This window comes from Carassius gibelio, chromosome B4 (assembly GCF_023724105.1).
Source record: "Carassius gibelio isolate Cgi1373 ecotype wild population from Czech Republic chromosome B4, carGib1.2-hapl.c, whole genome shotgun sequence".
In the NCBI taxonomy this organism is placed as follows: domain Eukaryota; kingdom Metazoa; phylum Chordata; class Actinopteri; order Cypriniformes; family Cyprinidae; genus Carassius; species Carassius gibelio.
Genome location: NC_068399.1, coordinates 4524742 through 4551106, shown reverse-complemented (window position 1 = coordinate 4551106; position 26365 = coordinate 4524742). Strand labels below are relative to the sequence as shown.

The 26365-nt window shown below is 37.3% G+C and overlaps 1 protein-coding gene across 1 annotated transcript in view; it reads right to left on the bottom strand.

Annotated features, from left to right (window-relative positions):
* The window catches only part of LOC127955910 (NACHT, LRR and PYD domains-containing protein 3), a 48672-nt gene extending 33608 nt beyond the window's left edge, over positions 1-15064 (bottom strand). Inside the window, exons 1-6 of the mRNA XM_052553537.1 lie at positions 14931-15064; positions 11861-12142; positions 11683-11724; positions 9339-11145; positions 7356-7529; positions 4315-4488 (exon numbers count right to left, since the gene is read on the bottom strand). Of these exons, the coding sequence (XP_052409497.1) occupies positions 4315-4488; positions 7356-7529; positions 9339-11145; positions 11683-11724; positions 11861-12125 (2462 nt within the window). The 5' untranslated portion in view covers positions 12126-12142; positions 14931-15064. The remainder of the gene's footprint in view (positions 1-4314; positions 4489-7355; positions 7530-9338; positions 11146-11682; positions 11725-11860; positions 12143-14930) is intronic.
* Positions 15065-26365: the final 11301 nt, after the last annotated feature.

The following is a 26365-nucleotide window of genomic DNA, read 5'->3' as shown; positions in this document are numbered from 1 at the left end:
TGATGTTCCAGGGACACTCAGGTACAGCTGCGAAAGGTGGGGGTATTACTGCCAATTTTCCACCACAAAAGCCGGTCGCTGTCAGCTTGCATCGGTCCTTTTCATGACTCGTCTACTGCGCCACGAGACCTCCGGAGGCGCGTAAACACATCTTTACATTGATTTATCACTGAAATTACTTGCGCCAGATGCTCTATTGGTGTTTGGTGTGAACGCAGCATAAGAGGTCGCTTTCGACGTCACTGGGTCTTACAGGAGCGTAAAATTGCTGGTATTTTCTGTCTAGCTCTTGGAAGGCATATTGCAGTTTCGGATTTCTTTTTTTTTTTTTCTGCTTGTTTGTGAGTTTTGTTACATCTATATTTTAATTGTTTAACTATTTTATAATTAATAGTGTATATATTTTTTTTAAATCGATTCCCTATTTTCATTTTCGAAATCTTTTTTGGTTGGTCCGATCGATTGTGCAATCGATTTTCAAACTAAAAGTGACAGCCCTAGTTAATATAAAGGTAAACCTTACATTTCAGCCTTTCAATAAAGAAAAGATATGTCAAAATTATAATTGCTTAATAAATGATTATATGTATTTTAATAAGTTATCGGATAAGTTATCGGAATTGTTTAAATGCGTAGAATCCACACAAACTTGTTTTTCCATTAACCAGTCAAAATTTACAGCAGTTCATGCAAATTCGGTCCATTTTTTGGCCAGACAGAAGCTGCACACAGACTGAATGTAAACATAAGTCTCTGTAAATCCACTCTCTGACAGCAGGTGGCACTTATGGAAAAGATTAAGAACACTTCCTTTAGGTCATCGGTTCTCAATTCCAGCCCTCGCGACTGCTGCTCTGCACATTTTGTATGTCCCTCTTTGTTAACACACCTGATTCAGATAATCAGCTTGTTATTAACTGTGATCCCATTGACATGATCTCTAACTGTGTTCATTGCTCCCAGGTGAGTACCTACAGACCAGGGAGAGGAGGCATGGTCTGCACTGCTGAGTAGACGCAGTATTAGGACACAACTGCATCGTAACTAACCGCTTCACCGGGGGAACCCTGTATACCCCCTGGCTATCTAGGGTAGTGAGAGAGGAGGAACCATCAGGCTGGTTTCTGGCAGTAAAAGGTGCCATCCAAAACCTGGTAAACTCCTCATGCACTTTTAGGGAGAGCCACCCAGAGAAACCAATCATTTCACCTTGAAAGCTCCGGACACAGTGGATTTTTCCACTCAAGCCCTACCTTCTCAGCAGCCTGGGAAAGCATAGCTGACATCTCTGGATCTGATTTAGGCATTGTCACCATTCCAGAGGACAGCAGCAGAGCCGAATCTTCCTCAGAGAGCTCTCACTCTGATGCAGAGAGCAACATCTGGTTCGGGGCAAGCTTATAATTATTAACAAAAACAAATGAAAAAATGAAAACTAGGTGGGAAAAAACATTGTCGTTAACTGAAATAAAAATAAAAACGAGGCATTACAAAAAATGATAACTAACCAAAGCTGTAATGTGTGTTTGGAAATACTAACTAAAATTAAATTAAATTATAATTTTATATATAAAGTGTCCCTGAGAACGAGTGTTCGACTTGAAAGACAGTTCTTGAAAGGTTGGTATCTCGTGAACACCTTAAAACAATCACACATTAAAAAGTGGTTTAAAAATGTTTTTAATTCTGAATATAATTTTGTCTGTGTGTTAATGTCGACCTGAGAAGTGATTGCTAATTTAGAAAGTTAACTAGTCGCAAGTTTGAGGTAAAATGCACTTGGGTTGTAGATGTCAAGACACTATATAAGCTGTGATTTAAATATTAAATAATGTTACGCCATTTGTTTACTTTTATACTGAATGTTGGCTGCTTCAAATCAGACTGAGAAGACTATTGTATAGGGTACATTTAGTATAGGGTGTGTAAATTGCACAGCTGTGGTATTTGTAAAGGGTGTGAATTCTGTATAGAAAATTATTGCTTGACTGAAGCCATCTCTCCCTTTCTTATCCATGCACACACCCACGGCACACACACACACACACACACAAAAAAATGTAAAAGCTGTATTTAAAGTTTTTTTTATTTGTTATTTCTCATGTTCTTTTCTCAGATTGAGCTCCCTGACAATCTGACAGAAATATCTTGTTGTGGCTAAAAAATGGGTTGAATGCATGCGGTTCATGTATGTCTTCTTTAGTCTGTTGGCTCTTTAGGTTTTTACTGGCACACGTCACTTTTTGCACTTACTGTGGAGTGTTGAGACTGTTTACATATTTTTGTCCATATGTACATTTTATGTTCTGGTTTTATTTCTGAATGAATACATTCTAGAATTGTATGATGTTTTTGTGTGAGTAATTATTACACAATACTTTCTCTGACCTTTTTGAATCTTGCCCCTGACAATTAACCCAAATTATATAACAAAAAAAGTCAAACTAACACTAAAACTAAAACTAAACTAAAACTTAGCATATAAAAAATAAAGTAAAAAAGAAACTAGCAAACCCACTTTAAAAACTAATTAAATCTAAACTGAATTTTAAAACAAAAAGTCAAAACGAAATAAAAAGAAAAGTAGTGCGGCCTGAAGTGCGCAGCGCACTGATGTGACGTCGAGAGTAACTGACTGAAAGGGAACTACCATAATTCCTCAAATAAAAGCTGGGCCCTTTATTTACCTGAACTGCAGAAGGTAACAGGCTTTTATTTGAAGCAGGCTTTTATTAGAGGCAGGCTTTTATTTCTAATTCTATCTGTTTGATAAGTAATTGTTTTAAATAACCTGTTTTAAATTACAAGCGATAGCATTCCAGTGGACAGAGGGCATAACATTAGCACAGAATCAGTTCAGAATAAATCAATAAAAGAACAAGCTTGGTTCTCAAGCGCTGCGCGTCAGTCTGCTTCATGCTGAATGACACATGCGCAGTAGAGGTGTGAACCTACACTGGTCTCACGGTTCGGTTCGATTACGATTATCAAGTCATCGATTCAGTTCGATTAGATTATCTCGATGCATCACAATTTTGCTTCACATGTATACAATTTTGTCAATAAATACAAGCAGTTAGATATGTAAACTGAACCTTTAATTTTACCTGAAACACGCTTCTTGAATGTATCAAACATCAAATAAAACTCAAGTCTGGGCACAGAGGCAACAGCAGCATTAGATTAGAACACACAAATGTAAGTACTAAAAGTGCATAATGCAGGGAGTGTACTTTTTTGTAAAACATTTAAATATTGACAAATGTATAAACATGAAATTAAATTACAAACCAAAATAAACAAGAGGCCAAACCTACTTGAATATAATCAATATACAAAAACCTAAATCTGCACTTCAGCAGTGTTTCGGATTCTGTCCAAAAGCCTGGAGAGCGCGCCCACTTTAAGCGCGCGCTGGGATGCCAGATTCAGCGTATGCGCGAAGCATGTTACTAGGGGGATTTTTCCGAATTGAGCTGCAGCGATCATGTTCGACGCATTATCTGTTACAAGCACTACATCCTTATGTGATAGCTGCCATTCATCCACGACATGAGACAGTAGCTCTGCCAGATGAACAACCGTGTAAGACTCATAAACGGCTCTCGTTTGCATCACATGAGACAAAATCTTCCAGTTATCGCTAATGTAATGTGCCGTTATTGTCACATACGACTCTGTCACGTCAGAAATGCGTCAGTAACCTACATTATAACCGGTTATGGTCTATTACTGAACCGAAACCGAATCGTCCTCGTCTGCATCGCAATGCACCGTAGAAACGATTAATTTTGACACCCCTAATGCGCAGTATCATCAGCTCCTCGGTTCTCGAATCGGACGCGTCCAACTGAAACAGCTCTCGGATCAGTGTACTGGTGATACGAAAACTGATGCAACCTGTTCTTGACTCGAGAACGAGAAACGCTCCGGCAGTGGGCGTGTACATTCGTTATCCGGCTCTGCTGCACAAATTTTCCCTCTGCCTTTATTTAAGACCAGAATTATGGTATTTAAATCTCAGTATCTCCAGCTGACAGTTTTGACTCTTCAGTCAGCTCTTCAAATTCACTCCTGAATCCTGCAGGTCATTGTTACTCAGATCCAGCTCTCTCAAGACACAAAGTTTGATGATTGTAAAACTAATGACAAACTCCTATAAGACTAAGCAATCAGAATACATATGGAAAATCTGAACAAGATTAACAAAGTAACTTTTTACGGAATAAGTCTTAGAGTTTGTTTTCCTTTCTTTTATCTTTTTTTTTGGCAATTAACTTGCAAAAGAAAGAATCAAGTATTTGAAACTCAAACCTCAGTATCTCCATCTTTGAGTTTTGACTCTTCAGTCCATCAGAAAGCAGATTCACTCCTGAATCCTGCAAGTCATTGTTACTCAGGTCCAGCTCTCTCAGGACAGAGTATGAGGATTGTAGAGCTGATGATAAACTTTCACATGTCTGAGCAGTGAGATTACATCCACACAGCCTGTGAAGAAAACAAAACAGTGTAATTAGACATTTATTGGCAAAAGTTTATAAGTGCAGAACAACAAATCACTTATGAATAATTTTAAAAGTATTTTTAATGATCAGTCAGAAGCATGTGAATCCATTTGCAGCACATCATTACAAAGCAAGGTCAACAACAGGCAATGGTCAAACAACAACAGCAGGAAAGAGGCAAGACGGAGGCAGAAACTATACCAGTTAGGAGTCAGGGCAACAGGCAAACAATCAAAGATCCAGAGAGCAAGATCACAAGGGTCGGTGGCAGAGAATCAGAGATGTCGAACAGTCCAGGCAAGGTCCTGTTCTCTCATGCAAATGTGTTATTTTGCATTTGTTTGCATGCACAGATGATAGACTTTACTTTCACTTTGCATTTGTTCACATTTGCAAAGATACATTTTTGTCAAACAGAAACATATTGTCACACCCATGAACTGTTTTGTGTTTTTAAGCTGTCTAATGATCTTCTTTTCCAATTGCAATGACTTCAGTTTTTCCTGGTTTAATTGAATAAAGTTCTGGCACACTATTAATTTCATCAATGCATTGGAAGAAGGAGTTTATGGGGTCATGTGAAGATAAGACTAGGTAAATCTGGGTGTCATCTACATAGCTGTTATAGGCAATTTGGTTCTTTCTCATATGACTTGGGAGCATATACAGGCTCCAACAGGAGCAGTGCAAGAATTGACCCTTGTGGGACTCCGCATGTCATGGACGTCCACTTAGACTTAGGCGCTTCTAGACTCACATAATAACCTCTCCCTTCTAAGTATGACCTGAACCATTTGATTACCATCCCAGAAAGCCTGGCCCAGTTTTCTAGTCTCTCTAGAAGAATGTTATGATCTACAGTGTCAAACGCAGCACTAAGTTCTGGTAGGGCCAGCAATGATAATTTGCCAGAATCAGAATTTAAGTGAATATAATTTATTATCCTAATAATGAGTGCAGAGTGCTGTCTCTGTGCTGAGATGCAGTCAGAAATCATATAAAAAATTGTCCAAGTATCCATTTGAGTTTAAGTATTTGTTCAGCTGATTAAAAACTACCTTTTCTATAATTTTGCATGTAAAAGGTAGATTAGATATTGATCTATAATTGCTCAAAATGGTGTTGTCTATATTGCTCTTTTTCAGAATGGGCTTAATAATTGGTGTTTCCAGGAGTTTGGAAATATCCCAGAAAGAAGTGAGGCATTCACCACTTCTAAGACATCTGCTTCTAAACAGTTAAGCACACTTTTGAAAAAATATGTGGGAAGGTAACAGGTTGATGATTTAAAGTGCTGTACTATTTCCTCCAAAACTTTGCCATCAATTGCTTTAAAAAACAATCACGGTAAATTATTAGTAAAAATTATGATCAAAACTGAAAGATCTATGCAAAACTTGAGGATGCGCTAATCGACTTTCTTATAGTGTTGATCTTCTAAGAAAAGAATTGAGCGAACTCATTGCATCTGCTGTAGGAAAGCATTTAACTGGGGATCAATTTTGGGGTTTGTTAGTCTCTCAACAGTAGCAAAAAGAGTGCGTGTAGTTTAAGTTACTGTTTATAAGATTTGAGAAGAAATTCTAGCTGTGTCTAGTTCCACATTGAAAGCATGAAAGCTGTCTTTATAGATGCTATAGTGAATTTCAAGTTTCAACTTCCTCCACATCCGCTATGGCTTTTCTGCATTGTCTTTTCATACTCTGTACTGCTGTTGATTTTCTCCAGGGTGCTGTTTTGTCTGCCAGATAGTGCTACATCCTTAATAACAATGGATGAAATGTTTAGACCTCTACTGATGATTAAATCTATATTGTGTCCACCTTTGTGTGTGGGTCCATGCACATGCTGAATCAGGTCAAAAGTGTTTAAAATAGTTATAATTTATGATTTCTGCATGATCTGTGTGAATATTAAAATCCTCTGCAATAGTAAAACAGTCAAACTCTGAGGAAATCATTGATAGCAGTTCTGTGAGATCTTCAACAAAGGCTAGAGTATTTTTGAGACCAGCAAATAATGATGATGAACAGAATGTGTGGAGCACCTTTCAGCATAATGAAACACAGGAGCTGGGTCAGCAGAACTCATTTTGTATATTAAGTATGTAATGTACATTTTTTAACCCACAGTAACACATTTTTAAATAATGAATTGCCTATTTTCGTTTGCCGCATGTTTTTTTTAAAGCACGCTATAAAATAAAGTTTGTGAGAGAAAAAAAGTCATGTATAAGTTGCATATATATTTAATAATGTTATGCATTACATTTTTAGTTCCCTTCACTTTACAACAAATCCTTTAAATTTAACAAATTTATCAGAACAGAAAAAGAATTAAGAATATATAATTCCAATGGATAAATATAATTGCAGTATATAATATAGGCTTCGATATAAACAAAAAAATAAATGAATAACAATTTAAAGCTAAACATAAGGTAAGGCTGGGCTCTCATTCAGGACAAATCCCAACCTTTCCATATTTGCAATGTTGCCGATTTGAAGCGTAAGCCTCTGTAGTCGATTAACGCGTATACGCGTTATTAGTGATTTTCTCCTGATAACCCTGAAAAGAACTTAAATTAAACTTTCAGTTTTAATCGTACAGATAAGAGCAATACATCAATTGAATCTGTAAAGGATCTACTTTTTTATTTTTTAATACAGACATAATAACAACAAAACTTTGTGCATTTATAACATAAAGATAACAAACACGGTGTGCTGTCTGCAGCCTTTCATTAAAAAACGTCATTAAAATGAACTGTAACTCTGTGAATACTCAACGAAGAGACATGAGAGACAACTATTGTTTAACCTAGTGATTCAGTGAATGTAAATGTCAAACCTCAGTATGTTCAGTCGACAGTGTGAACTCTTCAGTCCATCAGAAAGCAGCTTCACTCCTGAATCCTGCAGTTGGTTGCTACTAAGGTCCAGCTCTGTCAGATGGGAGTTTGATGATTGTACAGCAGAAGACAAAGTTTCACAGCATGTTTCATCAAGACCACAGCTGTCAAATCTGCCAAAAAAGAATGTTCAACCAGATTAATTTCAATGATTCTGCAATAATTTATTGTTATTACCTAAGCAGTGTATGTTCTTCTGTGTCAGCCGTATACCAGATATGCTGTTTTCGTTCAGATCAACTGGTAAACTGTGTAAGGTTGTGGCTTTGTGTCTTGTGCCAGCAGGGATTGTAAGTGTGGGGAGTGTATGTACAGTGCTCCCCTCCATCTTCAATACCATGACTGAGGTGCCCTTGAGCAAGGTCGAGAACCCCCAACTGTTCCCCTGGCGTACTTTGGATGGGGTAAATGCAGAGCAATAATTCTGAGTTTTTGTTTTTTAGTCTGGAAAATGGCTCTCGTCACTTCATTAAATTCAGATTGAACCACTGATGACAAATGGACTATTCTGATGATGCTTTTCATACTTCTCTGGGCATTGACAGGGTTATTTACTTGCCATTCTATGGGACACTCACAAGCCTTTTCATTCAAAATATCTTTAATTGTTTTCCAATGAAACAAAGGTTCTACAGGTTTGTAACAACATGTTAAAGAGTTAGTGACGTGACATTCAGCCAAGTATGGTGACCCATACTCAGAATTTGTGCTCTGCATTTTACCTACCAAAGTGCACACACACACACACTGTGAACACACACCCGGAGCTGTGGGCAGCCATTTATGCTGCGGCGCCCGGGAAGTAGTTGGGGGTTCGATGCCTTGCTCAAGGGCACTTAAGTCATGGTATTGAAGGTGGAGTGAGAACTGTACCTGCAGTGTCCCCACCCACAATTCCTGCCGGCCCGAGACTCAAACTCACAACCCTTCGATTGTGAGTCCAATTATCTAACCATTAGGCCACGACTTCCCCAAAAATGTCATTAATGACTTTCATGTTGTTCAAAACCTGTAAGACCTCCGTTCATCTTCAGAACACAGTTTAAGATATTTTAGATTTAGTCTGAGAGCTTTCTGTCCCTCCATTGAAAATGTATGTATGGTATACTGTCCATGTACAGTAAGGTAAGAAAAACATCATAAAAGTAGTCCATGTGACATCAGAGGGTCAGTTAGAATTTGTTGAAGCATCGAAAATAAAATTTTCTTTTCTTCTCTTCCGGGTCTGTTGTGATTGAGAACGAGTCAATCTTGCGTTCGTTATCTGGCTCGGCTTGGTGCGCATCTTCAGTTTTCTCTTCACAGCAGTTCAGTCAGTGTACTGTTTGAGTACATGAATTACTCTGGGATATTGGTTTATTCAGACTCAGAGGGAATGTCAGCCACTTTAAAAAAGTTAACAGTCATTTGTGGATTAATACTTATTGGAGACGGGAACAGTTTCAAACGATTAAGTTCGATTTGGTGAACTGGTTTAAGAAGAACAGGTTAAATCGAATGATTCATTTGCGAACCAGACATCACTACACTGCAGTGTTGTGAACGTGCTCACAACAGATCCGGAAGAGAAGACAATGCTGAATAAAGTCATAGTTTTTGTTATTTATGGACTAAAATGTGTTTTCGATGCTTCAACAAATTCTAACTGACCCTCTGATGTCACATGGACTACTTTATGTTTTTGTTACCTTTCTGGACATGGACAGTATACTGTTCATAGGTTTTCAGTGGAGGGACAGAAAGCTCTCTGAATAAATCTAAAATAACTTAAACTGTGTTCCGAAGATGAACGGAGGTCTCACGGGTTTGGAACGAACATTTTCATTTTTGGATGAACTAACCCTTTAAGTGATTAATGGCAAAATTATAATTTTGTTGTGGAATACCCCTTTATTTGAATAGCAATGAATGAAATTACTCACAGGGCTTTTCTACAGCATCTCACAGCTGGCATTAGTCTCTTGTAGACTGCTTGATTTGACGTGAACATCTTTGGGTTGAACTCATCCAGCACCTTCTCTGAGATCAGCAGTATGTAGGTCAGAACTGTGCACATTGAAGATGAGAGTTCTCTTCTTGGATGTTCATCTGAAGTGAGATAACTCTGGATTTCCTCATATATTGAATGATCCTTGAGCTCAAGTAAGCAGTAGAATAGGTTGACTGAAGATTCATCTGAGATGTCCTGCTTTTGTAATTGTTTAATGTGAGCACTTATTTTCCTGATGCTCATTCTGGTGTCTTGAGTGTATGTAAACAGGCCTTTGAGAAGGTTTTGACTTGATTTCAGTGAAATTCCCATAAGAAAACGCAGAAACAGGTCCAGATGTCCTCTCTCACTCTGCATTGCTTTATCAGTTGCCCTCTTTGTTAAGTCATGGAATTTGACATGTCTAAAGAAGAAGTGAAGCTTTTGTCTGGCTGTAGTTTGTGAATCTTCAAAGAAAAACTGAAGCTCCTGCAAGTTCTTGTTCAGGTAGCAGATGAACACATGCACTGCAGCAAGAAACTCTTGAACACTCAGATGCACAAAGCAGAAGACCTTTGTCTTATAAAGTCCATATTCCTTCCTAAAGATCTCAGCAATCATTCCTGTCAATTCACTGTCTTTACTCACATTAATACCACATTCTTTCAGATCTTTCTCATAAAACACAATGTTTTCCTTTTTCAGCTGTTCAAATGCCAGCTTGGCTAACTTCAAAATGATTTCTCTATTTAACTTTAAGTGCTCTGTGCGTTCTTTTTCTTCTTGTTCATCATACTTCTGATTCTTCATGTTCATCTGCATCAGTAGGAAGTGAATGTACATTTCAGTGAGAGTTGTGCTGATGTTCTCTTCCTTGTTCTCAATGAGAACATCCTGAAGTACTGTGGCTGTGATCCAGCAGAACACAGGAATGTGGCACATGATGTAGAGACTACGAGAAGTCTTAATGTGTGAGATGATTCTGGAGGCTTGAGTCCCATCTGTGATTTTTTTTCTGAAGTACTCTTCCTTTTGTTGGTCATTGAATCCTCGCACTTCTGTGAACAAACCCACATACTGACGAGGGATCTGATTGGCTGCTGCTGGGCGTGATGTTACCCAGACGAGAGCTGTTGGAAGTAGCTTACCTTTGACCAAACTTGTAAACAGCACATCTACTGATGACCTTTCCTCACAGGTGTCCAGTGTTTCGCTTTTGAAGTTCAGTGGCAGTTGACTCTCATCAAGTCCATCAAATATTAATGCTAGCTTACATCCCTTGTACAACTTCGATTTCTCTAGGTCCTTCAGTTCAGGATAAAATTTCAGCAGAAACTCATGGAGATTGGCCTCTTTGTTTTTAATCACATTGATCTCTCTGAATGGAAGCAGGACCACACAGTCTATATCCTGATTGGCTTCTCCTTCTGCCCAGTCCAGGATGAACTTGTGCACAGAGACAGTTTTTCCAATGCCAGCGACTCCCTTGGTCAGCACAATCTTTTTCTCATTGTTTTTCTTCAGTTCAGTAAATATATCATTGCATTTGATCATTTTATCCTGTATTTTTCTGTTCTTGAAAACATCATCGATCTTCAGAATCTCATGTTCGTGATTGACATCTTTCATATCTCCCTCTGTGATGAACAGTTCGGTGTAAACAGTCTTGAGATCTGTGTCAATCTCTTCGTTGCCCTCAAAAATACATTTTGCTTTCTTCTTCATGTTGTTTTTGTGAGTTTTCAAAAAGGTTTGCAGCGCTATAATTAAGATCACATATATAAAATTAACCACCAAAAAAAGATTTAACAAATTTGACAAAAAAAATTAATAAAATAAAAAATAAAATCAGATCAGAACGGTCATCATTATTAATAACTGGTGCAGACAGATTAATGTATGCTGCTGAAATCAGCACATACCATCCCTAAGTGTTTGGTTTAACATTTCTGAATGTGTTTTTATCTTCTTTTCTCTTATTTAATTGATTTAGATCATCTTTATGCAATGCTGACTAGTGTAAATAAAAGCTGATAAATGATTTCCACATCATTTAGCACAACAAACTGGATGTGAGGCTGTATTTACAACCTGTTTTGACTTGCTCAAATGGACCTTTCCATGAGTGAATGTAATCATGGATTGATTAAACTGAATCACTCTGTTCTATTCAATATGTTTGTATAAGATCTGCCCCTAATTTCACTAGCCCTGTAATTGGTGCTTGCAGTTATATATTATTTTGTTGTTATTTACAGACAGTCATTGATATTTTCTCTAGATATGTTGTGAATTACCTCCAACAGGGACAGCTGTGTTCGTAGTGCCCTCAGCCTTAGCTGTGAGAGAAAGAGAGAATTACTAACTAAGAAACATTCATCACATCAGCAAAGTAACCCGGAAAAGAAGTTTAAGTCAAACCATCACACCTGTAAATATTTAATCACGTTAAAGTCACAGTGAATTAGATGTTACCTTGCTTGTGTTCACTCTCCACCGTTTCAGCCAGGTCATTCTGGTTCATCTTCTTCAGGATGTCCACCATGATCTTCACAGCTTCTTCTGGTCCAAAACATGCCACCATCTTTTCCACTGTGTCAAATATATCTGCTTTTTTAATTTCTGACTTTGATATACACTTATGATATGAATTCTTTAAGCGCCAATGAAACTCCTTCAGTTCAGCTTCTACCAGCTCCTTCAGCGAGTCCACAAGCAACTCTTTAACAGACCCCATCATCCTTCACCAACTCACAGCTGCAGGACAAGAACAAAAAGATCTGAAATACTTTCAGTTTTAACGTGGACCTAAGTGCTCAAATGTTATTTGGATTATAAGGCTAGGAATGCAGACATATGAATCATCAGAAAGCTGTTTAAGCAAATCTGCTACATTTACAAAAATAAAATAAAATTAAAATGCTGACACAATGTTTACATCATGTCAGTTTTCAATTTATATATCTCAGTATCTCATGAAGTAGTACATTTTTATTTACCTTCCATGAAGTGAATGATGTAGACCACATTGCACACCCCTATACTTTTTAGATTTTGATAATGCATTGTCTTATTGATCCACCAGTTTACATTTAAAGCTCTGTGTGTTTGCAGGGTAAAACATGGGTTGATTCTTCCATTGGTCTGAACTCTGAACAGTTTTATTGAAAATGCTCATTCATTCTGCCAGCAGGTAGAGCTTCCCTGGTAACAGCAGAACACAAAGCTGCAGAGCACTGGACTTCGAACGTGCAGCGCTCATGTTTATTTAATTAAATCACAAGGTTAGCCTTTTGAAGTTTAATTGTCACATTCAGCCATATTGCAATTATTGTCTTTCTGACTCCAAATTTAAGACTGTCCTGTACAATTTAAAACAAATACAGTTAAAAATTATTTAAGACCCACAGAAATCCTGTCAATGAATTCAGCATGTTCTTAGGAAGCTCTGATACTGGCGGTACGGCAGTGGATCACAATTGCTGCCTCACGTGTTTGGGTACCAAGCATGCCAAGGTGGAGTTTTTGGACGAGTCATGCTCTCATTGCGGGAGAATGACAGTCACAGAGATTGCGGAACAGGCCTCGTTTCTTTCAAAAGAGCGGGATGCCAATGCCTCTGCCTAGATCTAGAGCGCTCCTTCGTGGCCCCTGGGGGGATGCTGGACTGGTCTTAAGGTGACGGTGAGGAATTTCCATCCCACGAACCTTCCTCTGAGGGCCCCTCCTTCCACTAGCACTTCATAGCCAGTGGAGCCACCAAAGGACCAGGCTCCACCTAGTCACTGGTGGCAGCACCTCAGACTACTTGTCGCTGAGCAAACGCAACAGCCTCCAGCAAAGCAGCGCTGTGAAACTGGTAGAAGGGCAGCAGCCCCACCCGTCCCGGCCCCTGCTAAACCTGGTGGCAAGCGGAATAGCAAGAGGTCTTGGGACGGGGAAATCAAAGATGAAGGAAGCTGCTCTTCACGAAATGGTGAACGCACCACTCCCTCCTCCGGAGGAGGGCCGGGCGGAGAATCTTTTGTTTATCTTTTTCCCCAAAACCTCTACAAAAGATCTCTTTTCATGGTATGCAGATGGACTTGGTTGAACAGACAGCATGCCCCATGCAGGAATGTGCTCAAATATATTGAAGAGCAGGAAGAGTAACAGTTTCAGTGGCTCCTGGGGGATATGGCAGCGGCATTCACAGCACTGGCGCTGCTTCTTATGAGACCACTCCAGCACTGGCTCCATGGCCGAGTCCTAAGGTGGGCACCTGCCTGCCTCTATGGGACAACGTTAGACGGGCTTATCAAATCAGTGGGAGCTCAATGCAATAATCACATGCCAATGTGCATTGGCTTGTTTAGTTACACTCAAAGTACAAAGTACAAAGACGTTTAATGTCAATATTATCTAATTTAAATATTTTATTTGTATCAAATAACTCTTGTTGCTATCTGTCTACAGAGAGCAAGATTTTACGTGCTGTGGGGTTCATTCTTATATTTGTCTAAATATTTTTCTTTATTTAATATCTTGTTTGGTTTTATTTTGTATCATTGCATGTTTAAAAAAATCATTCACTTCATAATGCAGATACAGACTGTGAAACTCCAATGTTACACACAGTCATGTTATATTTGTATGAAATGTCAAAATAACCTTCAATTTATAGCTTATAATTGCAGCTGTCAAGGACGTAGACTGCATGGTGAAGATTTATTTTAATGCAGATCCCAAACTCTTGCGTTTAATAGTGAAGATCTTGTGTGACTGTGTAAAATCGTGATGGATAACTATACTTCACTGACCTGCAGCTCTACACTCTTTCATTGTGAACAACAGCGACTAAATGTAATTAAACATGATGAAAGTTGTGAAATGCAAAGAATGTTCCTTCTGCTTCTGGAATTTCTATTTACTTTATTTGTGGGGTAAGATAAATGATTTTGTGTTATAGTTAACTAGGAATTATCAGCACATGCATAAAAGCACAGATTATGTGTAATTCATAAAAAATCTTGATATGAAGCTATTCATGATATGATATGAAGCTATTCAGTTTACTTTTCCAACTTCACACTTTGTGCATCTACATCTAAAACCAAACAAACTTCATACATTTATGGACACTATATCTTTGAAATTTTTTCAACATTGAGAGTTCCTTATTTCTATAATTCTGATGTTCACCACCTACAGTGTATAAACTATAGTAAAACAGTTTTATCGAAGTAGAAACACTGCTCATTGCATTAAATGAGTGTGCAGATGCATGAAGACGTTGAGTGATAGTTTCTGCCTAAGAGTATATAGTGCATGATGAGAAATACTGAAATCACACTCACTAATAAACAGTGATTAGATTTCACAAGGTGTTATTAACTGTCAAAGATACACTTGATCATCTGTTTGATCACAACATGAAGAGCTTTAAATAAAATCATCAAAATCACTTAAGCACAGCATTAAAGTCTCAGAAGATCAAAGTGACAAATGACACAACATTAAAGGACAATCATACATGAAAATAACTAAAGAAAGATCAAAAACTCACCTCAAACAATATTTCTATTTCCTCCTCTGAACCACTGTTTTGAACAGCAGATCTGAAATGTGTTTCACTTCTGTAAAATACGTTAAAGCTGCTTCCTGCTTCCTTTCAGCCAGAGACATGAGAATCAGAAGAATGACAGCCAGAAATGGAGAAAAACACTCTGATCTGGTTCCTTATGCAATCGAAGAAAAGGGGCGGGTCCCAACATTTTGGTGTGGGCAGAGGAAAAAAGACACAGAAGAAGTGATTATGGATTGAACTTGAAGTTGTGCAAGACTGAACAGCGGTTAACAGTAACAGTTATACTAGCAAGCAGTGTTGGGAACGTTACTTTAAAGGGACAGTAAGTAGGAATTACTCCCATCTAGTGGTGAAATTGTATTTTGCATTCAAACTAATTTTGCTCTCCAGCGCCTCGCTTTTTCAAATGCGCGTTGCGTCTACGGTAGGCGATATGTACCAAAAAGCTTTGACGGGATGTCTTCTAATAGCACTTTGTCGAGTTTTCCTTCAGGTGAACAGGTGTGTTATTTCAAACAAACTGCAACATGACAACAAACAAACGAATGTTACAGTATGAATTACTGACTGTGGAAAACATGAAATATTGTAATTAGTAGTTATGTCTTCTTTATTCGTTATATTTTCTGAATAATGTGCATTGTTAGATATAAAAAAAAATATTGCAATATAGATTGTAACACTGACTTACCTGTCGAGAAGAAAACTGGCCACTTCAGCGTCTCTTTTGAAATCTTTATCCAGCATTAGCTCTTTCCACCTAGAAAAAGTATCCCCGACATTAACTCTTGTTTTCTGTAATCCACGGTCACGTTTCCTTTTACGTTCTATTTTTGACTGTTTTGGCGACTATGTTTTCTTCTCCTGTGGCGCGGCATATGTATGGTCCATAATAAGAATGCAATCCAGACTTTTAAACTTGCCGGTGCAGTTTCAAGCGCCTCTCACTGCTCTGCACCTGCGTTTCTGGCTCTGACCGAAAACGCGTTGTGGAAACGCGTTGGCTTAGTACTTTTTGTCCCTCTCTGCTATTATAGTTTTGCAAGATGGCGGAACTACATGGAAGCCTCCGTCGACCTACCCATCCCATGTATATAAAGATAATAAATTCTTCATTTACGAGGATTAGTTTAAACATTGGCATAGGTATTTGTACACCATTGAGGGCATATTTATGAATAAAAATATTGATTTTAGATAATACCTAAAAAGTTACTTATTGTCCCTTTAAAAAAGTAATTAGTTATAGTTACTCACTACTTGTTCCAAAAAGTAACTTAATTACTCTATAATAAAAGTAACTTGTTCCCAGGGAAAGTAACTATTTGCGTTACTGTAAAAAAAAAAAAACTTCAAGTATTATCTTTGTAGATGCGTGTCACACATTGCATGTACACATTACCTGCACGTTCTTGCCTTTGACCACAATGAAGTTGAAGTGCTTATATCTTCACCTTGAAAATGCCAACTTTTCATCGGATTGCTCCTGACTCGCCATCTCGCCATCTCTGCTGCGAATCTCTGTGTAGCTGTTGCGCGTGTGTGTTTGACGCCGCTGAAGCAGCCGCGTGTGCCGGCATGTGTGTAAAAACACTGGCTCTGATTGGCTACCATGAAACAAATGACTCTGCCTTAGCCAATCACAACCGCTTATCTCGTCATTAACCCACCTGCTCACTCGCTGTGAGCCAGGGGTCCGTTTGGATTGCATAGTTTATTAACTCAATGCATAGTAACGCACCACATTTAACGTTCAGTAACGTTAACGGCGTTGTAACGACGGGAAAAGTCATTAGTTAGATTACCGTGTTACTGAAAAAATTACGTTGTTACCTAACGCCGTTCTTTTAAACGCTGTTATTCCAAACACTGCTAGCAAGCAACTGAATGTTACAGTTAAGCTAATGTGAAGACTGGACAAAGAATCTTGAAAAAAAAAAAAAAAAATCACAGGTACTAACAAAAAAATATACAATAAATGTTAAACAGCACGACTGTTTCCAAATGTTATTATAAATAAGCATACATGATTTCTGAAAAATCATGTGACAATGAAGACTGGAGTACTAATGTTCAAAAGAAAGAAAAACATTTTAATGTATATTAAAACAGAATACCATTATATATACTGCACAATATTACTGTTTTGTTCTGTATTTTTGATCAAATAAATAAAGGCTTGATGAGCAACAGATATGAAATGATTAAAATATTAAAATATGAATGTTTCCAAACTTTTTACCAGTACTGTACTTCTGTATGATAACACAAAACTGGCTAGCAGAAAGAGCATCACAGCTTCAGCCAGTTTATACCCAGGGTTGCCAATTCTCATGCATTTGGCGTGAGAAACACTCTCACTCTGCTCATGTAAATCTCACGCCAAATTGGCAACCCTCCTGGCAATGTGAAACAAAATATCAGCTTTAGTTGTGCAAGTTTTAATACTAAATTCAAAAAAAAAATTACATTTTGGTGCACCTAATGTGGCATAAATCGTAAATGTAGTGCTTCAGTTAAAGCCAGGGACATTGAAAAACAGAGGTGCGACAAGTTTTTATCTAACCAGCTCTCTAAACAAACCTGCACACAAAACAGATTAATTGGTTTAAAGAGTAACTAAACCCTAAACCAACTTTTTTTAGTTAATGATCTGTAAGAATGGGGCTTTATTAGTGCTGTTCATTGAGTCGAGTAACTTTTTTGACATTTGAGTATAAAGTGTTTTAATTCTACAATATATGTTGTAAAAACATCTGAGTGCTGCCCTCTTCAGGTTCAACGGTGGCTACTGCAGTTGATTTTTCCTACTGGATGTTTGCGGTGGCAAGTGACGTAAGCGGTGGCAGGTGGCCCCTTGGTACGAGCTACCACGCCCTTGGCAGTATAAAACCATCTTTTTCCATCAAAATTACTGTAGTGAGTCAGGAGTTGGAATTGCGAGTATTGAAAACGACCAGGATAGACTATTATAGACCCTTTGCAAACACGTGACTACGACCACGTGACGACGCCCTGACGGATCGGCAGAATCACTGGAAGCACAAGCTAAATAGTAGTAGATGAGCGGGAAGTTTCAATCAGTTTAAACTTATTAACACTAAACTTTATGGCTTCTTCTATTGAACAAGCTGTCATGCCGTTATCGGTCGAGGTAGGGCATCTTGTAGGTGCTCACAAAGAATGGTATTTGGAGAAGTTGGAGATCGCAGGATTGGATACCGATCCTTAACTTCTTCCTCCGTTTCACGGACTTAATTAAATTGCAGAGTCTACCCAACTTCATTCCACACGATCTGTACCACTATGTGGTAAAAGGGGTATCCCCATACACTGGTGCTGATCTCAAAGCTTTTAACCTGTAAGCCAGCACCAGAACGCCCTCATCCTGAAAGCCTCTAAACTCGCACGTGTCAGTGTTTACGAATAGATTAAATTAAATGGCACAAATTTAATCTTGACAAACTATGTATCATTATAAAGATCTAAGCCTCAAGCATCGACGACAGATCACTGTTTTTTAATGGAGAGCTTATAAAAACTGTATTTGCTACATTTGTGTAAGCAGTACACATAAAAACATGAGCAATGGAAACGCTGTACATACCAGATCCGTCGTAATAACGAGTCTTAAACACATCCACAGCTGTAAATCCAGGTTTAGTTTGAAAGGTAACGGTCCACTGAACGACATCTCATGGAGCACGTTTGGTCCAACGAAGCAATAACGTTGTAATATGGATCATAATTCCTTTGTTTACATTTCAGTTCTTCAGCAACAGAATTGTTTGTGTCCATTATGGAATAACTCACGGTCAGAAACTGCGTCTTGGTATTAAAAACACGGCATGGTTTTGCAGCGTACAGTGTCACAAACAGAATGAGATGATCCACTGGAAACTAAGAATGAATGAAAGATAGGTGAAAGATAGTTTATCTCCCTCGTGACGCGCTCTGACGCACCTGTCAGCTGATGGAGGCGGAACTTATAACGATCACCTTTTTCTTTGTTTGTTTTATTTTTCAACAGTTTTTATATATGTGAGAGTGTGTTTTATGTTGAATGTGAATGTATCTGCATGATTACAATCTGTTTGAGTGCAAATCAGCCCAAATCAGCTCTCTACTACTGAATGATCACGGCTATCAAAGTGAACGCATCTATATGAATAGAGAGAGTGAATTATTTACTTTATGGCACATTTGTGTTATTACCATCTGTATAAGTGGCCATCAGCACTTATTTGCATCGTAATTCATAGTAAATGCTGCATTTCTAGCAATCTCAGGATTTTTTGTAACTGGCAAACAAAGTTAAATCTTTTTTCTTTAATTCTTATTTTTCTTACTCAAATTATTCTTATTGTATTTTTCTAGTGCTCAAATCACTTATATGATGTCTAAGTTTCTGTCTAGTGTTTTATAATGGAAAAAAAACTATGAAGTGGTATGTTTACTGACTAAATTGCTTATAGAAGCCTTCAATACTGTTGGTAAATATTTTTTTATATTTGGGGGGTGTAGACAGTCTCATAAAATATTTGCAGGAGTCTCATTTTTCATGTCTTATTCAGATTTGAAATAGAAACTTATGAGACATGTGGCTTTCAACCCATTAATTTTCTAGATTGCTCCAGGTATCATTTCATGTATTTTCATATCAAATAAAAAATATAAGTGTGGTAAAAATTTCAAGGCACTTCAGTGTCTATAACTTTTAATATTTTTGAGCATTATCAAATCTAGTTGATAAAAAGAAAAGCCCAAAGGGTCTTCTTTCCAAAGACACCGATGCTACGCTCATGGCAGGGGGAGGTACCTCATAATGGTAAAGGTAAGACATCAATCTAGGGTTTATTTTGTATTAATATCTATTCTTTACTTAAGTAAAGATTTATATAACATGTAACCTATTTTTATAGGACATAGTCATTCATGGCTACCCACTTAAGTTACCGTTGTTCACTGGATGTGCCAATGCAACTTTCTAATTCACTTGATCTATAACTTTTTTTTACCAAGTACCAAGTACCACCTCAGAAAATATTTATACATATATATTATTGATTATGAAAAATAGCTCAATTGCCTATACCAATAACTCATTACAGGGCACTGTAATTTACTCATTAATATGTCAATATTCCATTCTTCATATCAATTATTGTGATATCTCTTACTGTAAATTACTGCAAATCAAACAGTGGTTTGTCCAGCAAACGGCCGTAAGATTAACTTATCAATTTTCAATAAAGTTATCACTTCTTATAATTCAAGGAAAAATATTCTCTGGCCATGAAAACATTATCCTATCATTATGATAAATTTAGTTACTCAATTTAAACAGCATGTAGCTAAGATCACACTTCATTGACTCGTAATGTGAGCGGTTCGGAGGCAATCATGAATATATTGGTTTTTTAATAATTGAACTAATAATACATCAAACTACAAATCACACAGAGTAAATACGCATACGACAATACAGACAGTAAACTTTGCACAAGACATAACGGAATCCAAATGAGGGAGAGAGAGAGAAAGAGAATGAATGAGAGAGGTGAGAGAGAGATAGCGTGGTCACAGTATGATATGAGTTATGCAAACTCACAGACAGTACACTTGAAAGACACCAACAATTCAAATCATAGGCAAACTTTAAGCAGCATTTAAATCTCCATAGAAATCAATACTTGCATGGCCCAGTGTGCGTGAGCTGGAAACCGTGTGACGCGCATGTGAGCTGCGCTGGAGCTTGGCTTGAGCGTGGTCTCTTTGTCTTCCGGCTCAGGGCTGCTGCGGAATCGCGCGGTATTTGAAAGGTTCAACAAACAATTTTCCAGAATTCCTCTTCCTTGTGTGGAGAGGCAAATAGTTGAATAAACTTATATGATACATATAAATAATATATATATATATAAATATATATATATATATATATATATATATATATATATATATATTTATATATATATATTTATAATATATATATATAAATATATATATATATATATATATATATATATATATATATATATATATATATATAATATATATATAAATGATCAAAACATGAAATTACATTCAAATGCAGAATTACACACATTTAAAGATTTGATTAACACATGATAAAACTGCAGATAGTCCCAGTTTATGAAACATCTAATGCACCGAAAAACAATACTATATACATATAGACTACATTTGAGTCCATTTTACCATTCTTTTGTAAGAGTTAGATTTCCTGTCCTGTTTCCCAGTGGGGTCATAAAGTTTTACGACCTGGTCAGGAGTGGGGTTACAGAAACATGACTATTTGAGAACCTTAAAATGAGGAGAAACATTTCCAATTTATAAGATAGTAAAATTATAATCCTCGCATAACAAGGATTAACCATTGTACGCACAAACCTATTCCAGATACATATTATTAAGGACTTACATAAAGAGCATAAAAGAAAAGTTTGTTTGTTTGCGTGTGCTTATGTGTGTGTGTGTGTGTGTTTGTGTGTGAAATGGGTTTCGTTTCTCCTTTGAGGCTCGCACGGGTATCCCTGGACAGTCTCAATAGGTGTAATAACTGTCACTCAAGGCAGGATGTGGCCGACTTCAGGGCGCCCAAAATGGTGAATTAAGTAAACAATGAAGGTTTTTGTTTACTCACGTTCTGGTCTTTGAGTGCAGAATGTGTTAGAGTCAGGATTCATTAATATGGAACAGATGGCTGAAATACCATCAGCTCATTAGTGTTACATATATATAATATTTATAAAAAAATATATATTTTTTTTACCATTTATAATAATTACTACTCTGCACAGTTAAAAAACAAGCAATTTTATATCTAATAAGAATATTTATTGTTGTCAGCCACTTAAACAGGCATATAAGTTTTGTTTTTAAAGCGGTCAGCACAGAGAGAGAGTTTAGCCTACATAGCCTATGTTTAATCAGTTTAGCCTTCTCAAATCATCACGAATTGTCTAAAATAAAATCTAAAGATATAAAACAGTTCAAGCATAACGATGGTTTAACGTTAAACCCAGATACATGTGCGTTATATTGAATATTTTGTGTGGAGAATGCAAGATAAAGCACGCTTTTTTGGGACATAGGTGCCAGCGCGATCATAATATAAAATAAAGAAATATAAAATAAAGAAAACAAACATGCTTTCTGCCGTCTCATCTTGAACAGGAGAGCTTACAAAAATAAACCTAAACTCAGCGAATACATGCCTCACAGACATGATAAAGATATCTATAGAAAGCTTTTAATTACTACTTAACGAAATAATAAAAACAAACAACAAAAAATTTTAATAGCTACAATCATAATCCGTTTAGGAGGCACATCTAATGAGGAGATAACGAGTCAGGCAACTTCATCCTTGGGACACAGATTCAGAAAACACTAGTTTATTAGTAAATAATTCAAATAGATTTTTACTATTTCCCTCTGTCACATTCATGGTAATTTTTCCAGTGCTTTGGGACATCTTTTAAACTCAATTTGAACGCAGAACTGTTTATCTGCGCTGATAGACTATCTGATATGAATTTGGATCAGCATAGGCTCTGTGAACACCTTTCTACAAAGTGCGTCTTACAGACTGCAACTTACAATCGCAACTTCATTGTGCTGTTGTTACTGCTTTCAAACCAATTTTCACTAAATTTATCAGCTCCCGACAGCATCAGGTGTTTTATTAATGGTGAGTATAATTATTCAAACCAGTCATCTATTACGATGTCTCTGTAACAAAAGCAGTTGCATGAATACTAAAGTTTGAAACTAAAAATGAAACCATCAACAGAAATACTGAACACGTATTACCCTCCATGTTTAAAAATACAAGTGCAGCTGATTAGAGATTAATGACGTCACAGAATTTACCGGTATTTTGGAATGGATGTGTGAATTGTGCTTTTCCGGAAAAAAGACGGAATGTCGTTGACTGTGTGAACAGCGCATTTTTAAATTTACCGGTAAAGTCATTCCGGTAATTTTACGGCAATTTACTGGTATTACTGTGTGAAAGAGGCTTATGAGTGACGTCACTCGCAGTCTAAAATGGGCTGACATTATTTCAAACATGTTTAGATTTTTCATTGTAAACAAATATTGATTAAAATTGTACTGTGATTTCAGGAGTGTCTTAAAAACACTCTAAAACAAAGGGGAAGTTCCAAGAAAATTTCTAATGGGAGCTGCTTGACAGAGATAAAAAACACAGGTGATCCGAGGAAGCTTATTAAATAACTTAATATTTATTTTACACAACATATCATCATGCATCTGTAACATCAAAAAATGTGAATACTGGTATCTTAAGATTTTTATGTATGTTTTCCATTTTGCTATTTTTCTTTTCTGCATTTCCCCTATTCTCTAGTTTGTTTATTTCTAATAAATAGCTGGAGGCTGTGGAGAAGCAGATCTGTGACCTTGTGGAGAAACAGGCCCAGCTGAGAGAGGGGAGAGCTGTGCTGGAAACATTTAGGGGTTGTCGCTCATAAGTCCAGGGTAAGTATACAGCTAACCGTACTACCACCTCTACTCTGTGTGGTTCTCTGCACAGGCTTGGTGCACCCAGGACGCGATCTTCCCAGATGCCCACAGCGTTAGACACGACCTCTGTCCTTCCAACGATCTTCAGGAGCTCCACTTCGCGAAACAGAACACTGTGATCAGCGGAGACTCCATCGTCCGACACGTCCGTGCTATGTTAGCCGAAGGTAAACATATTATTTTTTATTATTATTGTTAACAAATTCTGTATTTTAGCATGTTTAACTATTTGAATGCATAACACAACTTAATTTATTAATTTTATTTTTTCTTAAAGGTAGCCCTACTGATATTGATATCATACATCAAAGTGTTGTTACTGACCACTTGCTTGTATCGTGCATGCTGCATTTTACTGATATTAACTATATTTCCAAAATGAGCATTATGAATATAAGAGCGTTACATTACATTTATAACAATCATTGTTAATGTTCGAATTGAATTTCAGGGCAGTTTGTGAAGACAGATAATCAAGAGAAGTCAGTTCCAGATCCACCCTCCACACCAGGGGCCTGTTCTTCGTACGTCGCTAACTCAGTTAGCTGGATTTGATTGTTGACGATTTGGCGTGATCTTGGATCGTTTGGTTCTTCGAAGCTCATCCCGGAGCTGCTCTCATAGCAACAGGTCCGTTAGCTTAAACCTGCTCGGGAGCAGCTTATTTCATGTAAACAGGATTAGATCGCTTCTTTTCAACCAGAACTGATACTCAAAATATGTCTGCTACCACCGCTACTTTATTACAAGAGTATCGTACTGATCCAGGGACAATAATTTAAAATAATAATCATTTAAAAATGTATTTAAAAAAATATAATAATGTTGTGTAGTCCTTAAAAAATATTTGTCATAAAATTCTTTCTTCATAATTGTATTCGAGTCTTACACACATGCTATACAGATAATAGAGTCATGCATTATTTTGAGTGATGACTGCTATTATAAGAGTGGCTTGATGGAGCGCAGGAGATGCAGATAACATGATACTGACCCTTAAGAAACTTTCAGTAATGTTGTCATGTAACAAATCTGTCCAAATATAAAATGAAATGAATAGATAATTTCTACATTGAAAAAAAATGTAAAGACTGCACAACTATTATAAATTGCGAATCTAAATAATTGGGAATCATGAAAAAAATTCTAATAAATAAAAACATGTATCTATTATTTCATTTATGTAGTTTTGTTTGCTTGGCTGTTTCCTTATAAAAGTCCCGAAATTTGTCAACTTTTTAGTCAGGTGTCGTTTTAAATGATATGACATCATTACATTGCCGTCTTGCCACCAGCCAATCGCTGCACTTCTGATCATTGTTTCGAGTATCGATACATATCCCATTTTAAGACAACACATTAACGCGCAATTATCTCAGATAACTCAATCCAGCGATACTAATCATACACAACAGGTGTGTTCGAAGAACCCAATTAGCCGGATCAGGATTAGCACGATGATATCATCTTGGATGTGTCATTTGATCTCGGATGTAATAAGCGACGTATGAAGAACAGGCCCCAGACCTCTCTCTCACGAGGATTGCTGTCTACTAGCATATTGTGTTCACTTCAGACTTCGGGGGATGCAGATATTACTCAGGGCCATGAACACTTGAATATTGCAAGAATAGAGAAAGTAAGAATTACTTAAAGGGGGGGGGGGGGGGGTGAAATGCTATTTCATGCATACTGAGTTTTTTACACTGTTAAAGAGTTGGATTCCCATGCTAAACATGGGCAAAGTTTCAAAAATTGCAAAATTTGCTTTCATACGAAAAAAGTACTTTGGACCACTGAGCAATAGTCCAGTGCTGCTTCTCTGTAGCCCATTTCCTGCACACGCCTGTGCACGGTGGCTCTGGATGTTTCTACTCCAGACTCAGTCCACTGCTTCCGCAGGTCCCCCAAGGTCTGGAATCGGTCCTTCTCCACAATCTTCCTCAGGGTCCGGTCACCTCTTCTCGTTGTGCAGCGTTTTTTGCCACACTTTTTCCTTCCCACAGACTTCCCACTGAGGTGCCTTGATACAGCACTCTAGGAACAGCCTATTTGTTCAGAAATTTCTTTCTGTGTCTCTCGCTTGAGGGTGTCAATGATGGCCTTCTGGACAGCAGTCAGGTCGGCAGTCTTACCCATGATTGCGGTTTTGAGTAATGAACCAGGCTGGGAGTTTTTAAAAGCCTCAGGAATCTTTTGCAGGTGTTTAGAGTTAATTAGTTGATTCAGATGACTAGGTTAATAGCTCGTTTGGAGAACCTTTTCATGATATGCAAATTTTTTGAGATAGGAATTTTGGATTTTCATGAGCTGTATGCCAAAATCATCAGAATTAAAACAATAAAACACCTGAAATATTTCAGTTGGTGTGCAATGAATCTAAAATATATGAAAGTTTAATTATTATAATTACATTATGGAAAATAATGAACTTTTTCACAATATGCTATTTTTTGAGAAGGACTTGTATTTATTATTAATATCACAATCTAAGGGCTGAATGCTTTCATTCATATTTCGCTGTATATCCTATGTTTTTTTATTAATAATCTGTATTACTGTTCATATTTCCTTGTTAATAAATTAACTGAATTCATTTCAAGTATATATTCATCATTCACAGCTGCTGAAACAGCCTTTAAATTAGTTTGGGCATATGAGGATATAAATTAGGTTCAAGTGCTGCATGTCCGACCATAGAATTAATTATAAAAAAATGACCAGCTGATTACCAGCACACGACCACCGATCCACGACGTTGCCACGATGTCGCAGTTACTTACTGGCAACGTCACAAAGTTACCTTGTGGCGACGAATACGCACCTTTCACTTTTCTGTTCGC